The sequence below is a fragment of the Sylvia atricapilla genome, chromosome 1, assembly GCF_009819655.1.
Source record: "Sylvia atricapilla isolate bSylAtr1 chromosome 1, bSylAtr1.pri, whole genome shotgun sequence".
NCBI lineage: Eukaryota > Metazoa > Chordata > Aves > Passeriformes > Sylviidae > Sylvia > Sylvia atricapilla.
In genome coordinates this window covers 44,221,418-44,233,769 of record NC_089140.1, presented here as the reverse complement: position 1 = coordinate 44,233,769, position 12,352 = coordinate 44,221,418, and the positions used below count along the sequence as shown (strand labels likewise).

The following is a 12,352-nucleotide window of genomic DNA, read 5'->3' as shown; positions in this document are numbered from 1 at the left end:
GTGGAGGAAGTGTTGCTACACTTAGGGTATTGTAAATAATATTTTTTCCTTCAAGCTCTGTGTTTGCAACCCATCCTTACAGCCAAAACTGTTATTTCAGTTGTTAGGAGTTTACCTGTGCAGGCCTGGGCTGATACATTTCTGTGATGAATGTTCTGATCGCCAGGGCCATTCAGAGAGTTTACAAGCCGTTTTTTGGCTTTAACTCTCCATCTTCTTGAAGAGAAGGAAAATTTTAATGACTGTACCCATGCTGGAACAACAAGACCCTTTTGTTTGCTTGTTGTGGAAATCCCCAGGGACCCCTGTGTGTCATCTACATAAGCAACTAACCTGTCTGGAATTGCAGTCAGAGGCACTGATCTTACCGACTGCAAATATCCTTCTCATAGAGGACAGTGAATTGCAACCACAGCCTCTCCCCTAAACAGACCATCTGAGGAGTTATTGCACCTCTCAAACAGACTGCTTGAAATTAGGCAGCTTAATGTCCTCCTTTTACCAAAGGAATGAAAAATAGGTATGTTAAAAGATGGATTTACTGAAAACATGGTGCAGTTTTCACTGTGAGAAAAAAGGAAACTTCTTGGTCAGGCTCAGCAGAGGATATAACCCTAAGTTTTGTTCTATTTCTGCAAAATCTATTTCTGCAAAATCTATTTCCAGCATCCGATCAACACGTCAAGCTAAGTACTTCTCTGCCTATAGTACCTGCAAAAAATGAAGAGCTTTAAAAGTCACCGCCAAATTGTGCTTAGGCAGCCCAAAGAAGAAAAAAGAAGACAGAAGAAATGCTGGTGGGTTTAATTTTCTTACTTTAAACAAAACAAAAAACAGTGTTTGACTTACAAGTTCTCTTGATGAACAAGAAAGCAATATATTTGCTAGGAAAACAGAGATGCTTAGTTTTGCATCAATGTGAGCTGAAGGGAAGTCACAAGTTATCTCACAATGCATACTGGTGTTGCAAGAACTGATGGGCTTGTCTCTGATTTTGCTTGAAAGGATTTATCTGTGGATGGCATTGAGTGAGAATACAAATCAGGAACCAGTTTGGCAGAAATTTGGTAAGAGGACTAACATTCACGCTGTTCTGCTTCTGTTCCCATTCTTGGGGGCAAAAAAGCTGCTGTTGTCAGCAACACTCACTTAACAGATGTCATGTGGCAGGAAAGTAATGAACAGGATAAGCAGCTGCCCGTGTCCTGGTCTGGAGGTTTATCTATCCTGGGGCATTTTAGTACAGTGAGACTGGCTCTGTAAAGTGGTGGGTTAAATTATTACTTTGCTTCCAGGGAGGATTAAACTAAGGCTGATTAAAGTCACTTAAATCCTGAACAAGAAGGCTCACATTCCTGGAGGAGAGACCAAAGGCTGTGAAGAACCTTTGCATCAGAGGCTTTGCTCATAGGCATGCCTTTTACCCTACTGCAGTTAATGTAGCTCTCCCAAAGCTGAATCAGCTTGTGTTATAGCAAGGGCCAAAGTACCTCGAATTAAGGATAATTACCATGGATCCACTGTCAGGCAGCCATTTACGAGCTCTGAGTAACTCATCCCTTATCCCAGAGACTATGCCTGTGCTTTCCTTAGCAGGGGCCCTGGGGTTTGGCTGAGATCTACTCCCCCTCTGCTATTTTTCTAAAGGATGGCCCAGGAGTGGAAGAAGCCAAGTCCTGTACAGTGGTATTGTCATACAGACCTGTGCCTGTTTCATGAAGAGTTTCAAGATGACAACCAATTAGTAGAGATACACAGACACCTTCGGGAGATTTTGCGGTTGAGTGTGGAGCATCTTGGGCTCCTTCCCATTGCTGCTGACATAAGAATGGTGCCAAGTAACAGCAGAGCCCAACCCAAAATTAGCCAGAATCACTATTTTCTCCTTAACTGGAACTGAGCCTAAACTGTGATTTGAAAATTTCCTTGAAGTGTGAATCAGATGAGCATTGGTCACAGCTGAACACCATCATTAAAGCAAAACCCCATGGTGCTCAGACTTCCTGCAGAGAGGGGAACTTAAATCAGCATCATTTACATGCCAGCTTACCAGAAAGAAGACATAAGAAGTGCAAGTTCATACTTCTATTAACCACTTCTCACTCCCTTCCTTTTCAAAGTCTTCCCTGCCACACTCTTCTGGATGGTTGTCACATAAAGATGTGCCACCAGTAGGGACTTTATGGGACTGCCTGCCATCCTGCCCTGAGTCTTCCCACTTTCTGAAGCAGGAATAGCCTGGCCTTTCCTCTTGAAGATGGCATACTTCTGTTTTTCTCCATTTTGCTGTTGTCTGCAAAGCACCTGGTGTTGCAGGGCATGAGACAGAGGCTGCGCTCTTGGCTCCTGCCAGGTGGCAGCCTTGGCAGGCAGCAATGGGAAGCTGTGACCATGGGTCAACCTGGAGTGGGCAGGCCTAGACCCAGCTCCTCATTCCTGTCCCAGCTTCCCAAAAAGATACTGGAATCTGCCCAAAGGCACCCAGTTCTTGTTCAAGGGTATTTTTTTCTCCCCAGTGAAAGTGTTTTGCAGCAGGACACAGCCTAGCCACAACCTCTGATTTGCCCCGTGCTAGGTGATTCACATGAGCAGAAAATTGAGGATATGAGACCAAAATTGTCCTTTTGGTATCAAAAGAGCCTACCAAGAAATAAAAAAAGGAACCTGAAATAAAAATAAAAGAAAGAGAAGATTGCCACCTGTGTTTGAGCCACCTAAAACATGAAAACCACCGAGTAAATAGTGTGTGACAAATGTAGTCGGGCTGAAGCCCCAGGAGCACACATTCACCTCAGCCTACAAAAAGGTTGATTGTAGGTGTAAAGAGCAAACATCACACGCAGAGTGTGACTCCTGGGTGCCACATCCAGGCTTGCCTTCCTGCAGCAACTGTCCCAATGAGTCTCCTCACTTCTCCACTATTCATATCTCTCTTTTTCCTACAAGCAGCCTCCATGGAAAAGAAACTGAATTACAGATCACCTTTTTTTTCCACACCAAACTGGCCCAGTTGCAATGATTTTTTGTGTGCAGTTTAAGGTAGGTCAGACAGCTAGAAGAAAACAATGTAAAAAAGCTCCCTGGGGATGCACAGCTCTGCACCCTTCACCAGATGCTGCAATGACATGTTAGAAGTAAGTTCTGGAGAGAAATCAGGAGCTCACTGACTGCCTGCTGCCAGCCACAGCCACAGGTGCTTTTAGTGAGACCACAGCGAGCAGTCAGAGGGAAGTCAGAACATGAACATGGGCCATTTCCCCATGGAGAAGGTTTGGCTCCATCCACTTCTGCTGTGGTGTCTGCTAGGTGACCTCTCGGTTACATGAGCTGCTTTTCAAGGGGTCTGGAGGAAAGGTCTGTGCTAGTTGAACGTCCCCAGTACCGCTGACACACCTTTTGTTATCACCAGGCTTCATCCCCAGGCATTATTCTGGACAAGCTGATGCAGAACATGTGGAATACTTAGGTGCATTTGTCTTGCATCGAGCGCACCAGGCTCAGCTACCTTTTGTGATGGTGGACCGACCAGAAAACCAATCTGCAGCAGAAAAAGCCCTATATTTTCTTCTTTACTGGGGCTTAATGATGAGCTTTGCAGGCCAACAGCAATGAGCACTGTGCCTGAACTCACAGATAAGAAAGAGAAGTTGCAGGCAGAGATTATTCACTTGCTGCAGAGGATGCAAATATTTAAGACTGCAAAGTACTATTAAAGCCAGGTACTTCTCCTTCTTAGTTACTAGATAATTTAAGAGGAACATTTCAAAATTTCTCAGGAATGTTTTGCAAGATACAGTGCTTTTAGATTACTTTTTTCATGTGCACACTGGGGCGTCTGCAGCTTGTTAAAAATGAGATTGCTTTGACTATCAGCACAGTGCCATGCCATAGAGAAGGTCAAGACCTAATGTAGGCTAAATATAAATTACTAAATCAAATCAGCAACATCAATTTGTGTGTGGTTTGTTCATCTTCCGGCCAGACTTGTTTCATAGAGTTGAGGTTTTTATTAAAGGTAGAAGAAGAAGAAGTACAAGGAACAGAGTCACAGTCCTGCTTCAGAGTTGTTTCAGATCAGTTGTTTTCCCCATCTTTCCTCTCCAGGCTACAGAGCTTCCTTCAGGACCGAGGAGAGAACTGGCTGAAGATGGCAGCTGCAAGTGCAGTGAGTATACAGCTGTCTTACTGTTCATCTCCTTTTCTCCCCCCCCCTCTTTGTCTCCATCAGTTTTCTGCCTCTTTCAAGCCACTGATACCATCCCAACGTAGCAGTAACACAAAGACTTCTTCTCCACCTCTTTCCAAGTTGGGCATTTTGCCTTTTGTTATGTATTTGAAGCCAAGCAAACCATGTTTTGAATTATCTGACAGAGATAATGCTTTCACTGTCTGCCACTGAAGTTGGCTGGATGTCATGAACTGCTCTTTTGTGAGTTTCTCACTTAATTGGTCATTTTTATAAATCTCTGCTGTGCTGCACCCTTCAAGCAATCTGAAAAGACCCATTTCACTGACAGTCTTTGCACTTTCTCATTTAAATGAAATACATTAGGCATCTTCAATTGCATCTGGTGGAGAGGGGCAGATGTATGCTTTACTGGGTCTCTCAACAAAATTTACTGGATGTCATATTGCAGGTCACACATCCTTGCAAGGGTAGCCTGGATTACTACAGGAATGACAGCATGGTGCTGTCCCTCTGTGAAAACCCAGTGAACAGCACAGACTTCATGTGTGACAAGAGGCAGGTCAGGCAGTTTGCTCAAGCCTTCTTGCCAGTGTTTTTTTGGCTCCTCTTCACTGTGGGCACAGTGGGGAACACCTTGGTTGTGCTTGTCTATTGCAAATACCACTTGAGGAGGAGCATGATGGATTGGTACCTGCTGCAGCTGGCCATCGCCGACCTCCTGCTCCTTTTCACCTTCCCCTTCTGGGCCAAGGCTGCTTCTGATGGATGGATCTTTAAGGACTTCATGTGCAAAGTTGTCAACAGTGTGTATAAGATCAACTTCTATGGCTGCAGCTTGCTTCTAACCTGCATCAGCTTTGACAGGTACATCACTGTAGTCCAAGCAATGAAAGCTAAAGCTTGTAAGCGAAGGTGGCTCCTGCGCAGCAGGCTCATGTGTCTGGCTGTCTGGCTGACATCTGTGGGCCTGTGCATCCCAGAAATCATTTACAGCCAGAGCGCACAGATGGGTGACGTAACAGTTTGCGGAATTATGTACCCACCAAATGTCAGAGTCATCTTCAGAGTTACGGTCCTGGCCTTGAAAGTCATCATAGGGTTCTTCTTCCCACTCCTTATCACGGTGATTTGTTATGCTCTTATCATCAACACCCTCCTACAAGCCAAAAGAGTCCAAAAGCAGAAGTCACTGAAGATTATCACCATGATCATCACTGCTTTCCTCCTCTCTCAGTTCCCGTACAATATTGTTTTGCTGGTCAAAACCATCAACACCTACACTGAGGTGGTGCACAGTTGTCAGGCTGCCAACCAGCTGGACATCGGGCTGCAGGTCACCCAGGGCATCGCCTTCTTCCACAGCTGCCTCAACCCGTTCCTCTATGTATTTGCTGGTGAGCGGTTCAGGGTGGCGCTGGGCAGGATGATGCAAAGCTGTGGCTGCTGCTGGAGCAGGGCCCAGGAGCAGTCTTCTACCTGTGAGAGCCCAGAGCACAGCTCAAACTGGTCCTTTGCCATGCTGGGGAGGCGGCAGATCAGGAACTCCCTGATCCTCAACACTCACTGGACCTCCTCTCTTATGCCCCCTCCTTGCAGTCCTGTAAGTTAGTGCTCACCACCTCCTCTCCAGAGAAACACCAAGCTCTTTGGAAACCACCTATATAGCCCAAAGATTATCCCAGAGGGGCAGAAAGGGTTGGGGACCTGTCCTTGATGTGCGGGATTGCTAACAAACTGAGGATTGCTAGCTGAGAGAACAGGAAACCTTAACAGATGGCAGCAAAATGGAACAACACTTGCTATAAACAGAATTAATAGATGTCAAAACTGTCTTTGTGACAGCTGGGCCATCTGCAGCTCAGACCACAACCTGAAATAACGAGTCCTGCTGCAGTAGATAAACCCAGCTATGGCAGCAACAGAGGCAATTGAAGCGTTCTGTCCATAGGAAGCAGCAGGAGGGGGTTCAGCCTTCATTTGCTGTCATACCAGGTTCCCCTGTGAAGGTGGCCTGACCTGGGAGGCCTGCCAGATTCCTCCAGCAGACCCCATCCCGTGTAAAGGAGAATGGCCTTTAGCTCTGACACTGCTTTGTTGCAGTGAGCAATTGCTCCCCTCTGTGCCTGGGCAAATTCAGTTCTATGTGGCTGCATAAGTGGTTTTTCTTCCAAAGAAAAGCCAGTTCATGTACATAAAGTGGGCAGTGCAGAATGTGATCTGTCATTCTCCTGTATTTTAGCTGTGTAATGTCAGGTACAATGGCTCCTGTTTTGATACTCAAAGCAAATCACCCTTCACAATAAAAAAATTAAGGGCTTCAGAGACATTGAGTTGTCTGTCCCAGGGATATTTGCTGTATGGTGCAAAGCTGTCATAAACCTGAACACAAAAATCAAACCCATGATTCATCTGACTGCCAGTTATGTACCAGTATCTCTGGAAAATATATTGAACCTAGGACCAGCAAGACAGGGAGTAATTAAGTGCCAAACATAATGTAATTTGGAATGAGACATCAGGTTGTGGAGCCTGCCATTCCCAGAAGTAGTGTGCTATAATGGACCCCAAAACCCAAGCCCACAGGGCATCATTTATCTGTTCCCCCTTGCTCATCCCCTCACAGGGACATGGCCTTGCCTGACCGCAGCCTGCACCTGCCACTCTTTAATTGCAGGATGTAGTGCTCAGGCAGGAGGGTTTGTTTTAGATAATCTCATTTAACCTGGTTTGCCTCCTGCCACTTAGCTCTCCCAAGGAAAGAGGGTTTTCATTGTGCATTTACCATTAAAGCATGTTGGTAAACAAGAGCTTGCTGCAAAGTTTGGTGCTGCTTTTCTAGCTAATAGGGTACACCTGGGCAGATAGGGCTCAATTTTCATATACATTTATTAGGATTTTTTTTTTAAACCTTAGGAAGAAAAATGGTAAAAGATGTACATATTTTTTACTGTATGTATAAGAAGGGTGTGGGGTTTTTTTGTCATTTGTGCTCAGCAAACAGATGCCAAAATTAAATAAAGGCACTGCCATGTACACCAAGGGGATGAACTGGGTGTTTCTTACACATGCATCCTTTCCGAGATTGGATCCATACACATAACCTGTTTGCAATCACAGCATTTACCCCTCTCGAAAGAGGCCAAAGGAAAACTTTGCTAAGAGGATTTATTTCAAATATCTAACCTTTGTGGTGTGGAAGCTGCAACTGAGAACCCCACAGGCACCAGAGCAGGTTTAGGCCCCTGAGGCAAGGGCTGAGATCCAGTCCAGGGAGGCAGGGCAGGGGAGGAGGAAGCACACTGGGGACAGATGCTTCCCCACAGCAGATCAGCCTCACTACCCCTTCCTGAGGCTGGGGGTGACTGTGCTCTCACACAGAGGGTTCTCCTGGCCCCCAAAGAGCCCTTGAGTTATGCAAACAAGTGTGCAAACCTTAGCTGCTGCAAGTTCCTCTTCCCTGCATTACATCTCACCAGCCCCAGGAACTTGAACTTTGTGGCCATCTCAAAGAAAGTAAAGCTTCTCCAGTCTCCAAAACACTGTGGGAAATATTCATGCTTGATCAGCAGGTGAAACTGCAATGAGCTTGCAGCAGTTTGGGGTGACAGGGTTGTCCTTGGGTCAGGCACATCCTGCTCTGAGTCAGGTTGCTCCCATCACTTTACCAGGGGAAGCTGGGGATGAATCTCCCTGGGGGCAATTTTGGGGTTTGTTTCATCATGGCTGCGTGCCCCCCAAGCTGCTCTCACACACAAACTGGAGGAAGCTGCCCCCCTGCACTTCTCTGGCTGCAGCCTCATCACCAACCCTTCTTGTTGGCCAGCACACAGCAGGGACTCAGTCATGGAGGTGTCTTCTGCCATTACTCCCTCTTGCCTCTACTGGGGCCTCTGTCTGCCAGCAGCACAGCTCCTTGTGGTCAAACCCTTCTTGGTCCTGTCCCTCTGCCCTGATATTTTACTTGCATTTATCCTACCACAGTCCCTCTGGGTGCCCCCATCCTTCACCTGATGCTGTCTTCCAGGATGAGAGGTTTCCTCACAGGCAGAGGGTATTGCCTCCCTTGCCCCTTGAGCAGTCCCAGGGGACTCTGCTCATGCTTTACACACAGCTCCAGCAGGATGGGCACGGAGCAGTTGCTGAAAGTCCCGGGAGAGGCCTGAGATCTTCCATAGCTTAGGTTCCCACCCATTTCTTTGAGGCCATTTTTTCCTAGACATTCCCAGTTTTGGGCTGTAGTCTCCTATACTGTTGCTCTTTGAAGAGGCAGCTGGACTCGTCCCTGCCCCATGTGCTGTGTTGTCACCGTGGTGCAGGCAGTCCTGTAACATGGCACCAGCCTGCTTGTGGGACAGGGGGAGGAAGCCGGGAGAGCCCGGGAGAAACTTTCACTCTCTGCAGTCAAACCTGCCTACCTGATGCCTGCTGTGCCTGAAGCAGACACATCTTTATAGAAGTACCTCTTCCAGAGAGCAGGGAAGTCAGGGAAGGGTGTGAAATTGTAGGTAGTAAGTCCTGTATTTGGACTTCAAAGCATCCCTGTGAAACATCAAGGATTAATGCAGAGCATACCATGACCTTGCAGCAGCTTCGCATGGCCCCCACAGAAGAACGTTATCCTGTGTGTGCCAATGCCTGTTCTTGGGGCACAGACCAAAAAATATAAGGCAGAAGTAGGGTTGGAAGAGCCTTTTCCCTAGCACCAATGGAGGGGCTATTACCCAGTATGGATAAAAGTGCATTACTGGAGATGGACACAAAGACTTTCAACAGCTGCAGCATTTCCCTGCAGAGCTGGGTACAGCAAGGTATGGTCATTTACACATGTACTGGCTATATACAAAACTCTGCAGGTCCCTCATACACCAGATTAGGCTTTGCTGGAGCCTCTCCTAGAGGGAAACTTCTGAATGCTGAGCTAGGACTCCAGATGCCTCTGGAGATCCTCAAAAACTTCTATTGGTAATTGTAGCTTTGAAATGAGGGGATGGCACAATATAAATTTCATAAAAACCCCAAGTAGATTATATGGTCATCAGATTTATCTTCCACACAAAGCTATTCCTATGAGGCAAAAAAGGGACAAACATTCTCAATGATAAAGAATTTTATTCTTAAATTCCTGAGGTTAAAAAAGGGAAAAAAAAAAGCATCAAGAAAAACATTCCAACACAACCGTTTACATTTCTGTAACTGTACAGACACTGGGATACATGATTTTTCCCATATCTGGAGCAGGAAGTTTGATGTGAACAGGGCTTGCAATTCTTTAGCAGTTAAGACCAAAAGATACTTCTGAACAAGTTACAACCTCAGTGATTGAGCATAATTAAACCTATAGTGCAATTTCAGTTTTAGGAAAGAAGTCAGGCTTTTGTAGCTTTGCTGTTTGGTAACGTGGTACACTCTTGTGCAATACCTCTTTCATTTTTCATACAGAAACATTGAGTAATGTTGAGTAAAGGAACACTGTCATTTTCTTGAAGAAACTACATTGTTTCCTTCACATAAACCTCTTTGTAACAAAAAAAATCCGACCTCCATATCTCCTTATGCTTTCCAGCACCCAGAGTAACATCTAATTGCTTATGGTGACCACAATGTATAATTTCTTTGTCCTATGAATCTGACATCACCTTCAACTAATTTCATGATGAGTTGAAAATATTTTTCTCTTTATTGCATTTCTGCAGATAATAAAAAGCCCAATTCAACAAATCACCTGAGCACTTATAAATAGATTTTTCAGCATTGCTGGCATAGCCCATATGAACAAGCATTTTATGACTGAAAGAATGAGGTGCTTGAATTAAATAATCTCTTACACAATGAAATAATCTCTTGTACAAGCCTGCCCTTGTGCAAAATCCTTTATTGAGTTTCCATGGTTCCAGTAATGAACTGTCTGGGACATTTAAACAAAAGGTCTCTACTAATGTAAAGCTCTTTACTGTCTCTGCACAGCCTCTTCCAGCTGTTATGATGGGATTACTGCTCCTTGGGAAGCTTCCTTGAACAGCTGCCCTCCTGTCGACTTGCACCTTACCAGCCTGATATTTCATCATTTGAAACATTTTGTCTTGAAGTACTGTCTTTGGTCAGAAGCAAACACTTTATTTTCATCTTTAAACTACAGGTTATAACTCCCATTCTGAGTCCTCTTGCAGAGAGAGAAATAAATTAGCCATAAAATTACTCTCAAAGGGCAGGAAAACCTGAAGAAAAGGGACCATAAAGACTCAAATGCTAAATGAGAACAATCCAGTGGATTTACTCCCCTTCTCCCAAACATAGCTAATCTGAGGACTGCCTACATGAGAGACCTCCAGGGAAATATCCAGCTTACTACATGGAGACAATTATCTTAAGAGTTACATAAACAGGGGCTTAAAAATATTTGCCACAGAATAAAAAAAAATGTCAAGAACTGGATGTGGAGAGGAAATCAATAGGCAAGGCTGTCAAATTATTTTTGGTAGGGAGACTTCAATTACTTTTTAACAGAGATGTCATATTTTGGCTGAAGATACTTGACAGTGTCCCTTTACCTTACATTTGGCATTTTAAGAAAGATATCCCACTAAAATTAGTATTCTAAGTAAACAACAGCAAAATGTTTTTAAAAACCACACCTAAAAGCTTAAAAGAAAACTGCAGCAGACTTCAGTAACAGCTCTGTGAAATTGTATAGCATATGGTACACAGTACTCCATTTTTAAGCAATAAATAATCTCTTCTTGCCTAATTAAATATAAAACATAGCTTCAAGACTGAAATATGCTGTAATTCTTGAACCAACCCGTGCCATTTATTGCTGTTTATTGCTCACATGAGTCTCTTGTCCATCTCATTTTCATGCACACAACTAGGTCAGGGCTTGAGTGCACTGCAGCCTTCAGGAGCTTGCACCTTCCACTGACCACTCTGCCTGGCAGAGGGCTGGGACCACATCACCACCATGGGGAAAAAGGCAGCTGAAGGCAAGGGAATGCTACCAATGAGCCAGAGACCTAAATCATAGGTGTTCCATGAAAAGTAGTAATTCTTCCACAATCTTTTTCAGGATCACTATATTATACATTGTTAACAACTGGAACAAATTATGAACAACCTTTAGCTTTAACTGCAATTATATTCTTTTCTATGATCACAAATTTCCCTCTGCCTCAGCTGCTCCTATGTAAATGTCCAACACTTGGTTTGTAATCTCCACCTTTTAAACAAAGTCTTTTGGGGTGGGAAATCCCTTATGGGTATTGGATTGGACCAGCAAAACATAAATGCCAGCTGGCCTTTCCTGACCACCTTCCCTAGCTGTGTTTGTACCTCCAATTCCCTCTCCTTGCTTTTAAAGTTTGCTCCTTTCCTCTCCCCAAACCATTTGCTTTGATTTATGCTTGCCCTTTTTTCTTCTTTCCCCTCATGCTTTATTTTCTGTCTCCCACCATGACCCCTGTGTGCCAGCTCCAGCTGCCACCAAGTCTCTACAGGGTTCCTCAGAGGTTGTGCTGGTCTTCTACCAACTGCTGCATTAAAACCCTCAAGATCTGAGGTTTCCTTGGGGGAACAGTAACATGAGAAATCAGACACACTTAAATTATGAGGAGGGCTGGTTGAAAGAAGGAGCTTTTCTTCTTTCTCCTGCCAAATGTTTTGCCATTGTGTTGAAGACAGGTTCTTTTATACAGAAAAAACCACTTCCAGGTATTTTGACAAAACGCTGAAACTCTATACAGAAAGCAGATGGTTTGCATAGAAATTTTGTGTAAGTAAGAACCCAATCTTCCCTTAAAAGGCAGTGTTAACAGCCCCCAAATCTGAGATGGAAAGTTAGCAGTTGGATAGGGCAACTGCAAGGCTTAGGAAAGGGAACACCACTGAGTGGAGAGCTCACCAAGCGTGGATATGCATTCCATTTTGGATGGACGTTTTGAGACTGGTTCAAACATTATTGCTGCTTTCCACGTCGTCTAGAGAGAGATGCTGCTGATCTCCTCAGAAACTGTGCTTTCCCGTGAATGCTGATGACTAAGGTGCTAAGGCAGGAAAAAGGAATGGTCCTCTTCCCAACATCCCTAGTGAGCAGTACGTTATTCCACAAGGGATGTTCTGCATTCTGCCACTTGTGCTCATTGTAGGAACAGGGTTCCGGGGGCCAACGTA

The 12,352-nt window shown here is 44.7% G+C and overlaps 1 protein-coding gene across 1 annotated transcript; it reads left to right on the top strand.

The window, feature by feature from the left end:
* The first annotated feature begins 4,147 nt into the window (after window positions 1-4,147).
* Window positions 4,148-5,798, top strand: CCR9 (C-C motif chemokine receptor 9). The gene is made up of 2 exons (XM_066326622.1): window positions 4,148-4,165; window positions 4,638-5,798. The coding sequence occupies exons 1-2, from the start codon at window positions 4,148-4,150 to the stop codon at window positions 5,796-5,798; spliced, it is 1,179 nt and encodes a 392-aa protein (XP_066182719.1).
* The last annotated feature ends 6,554 nt before the right edge of the window (window positions 5,799-12,352 follow it).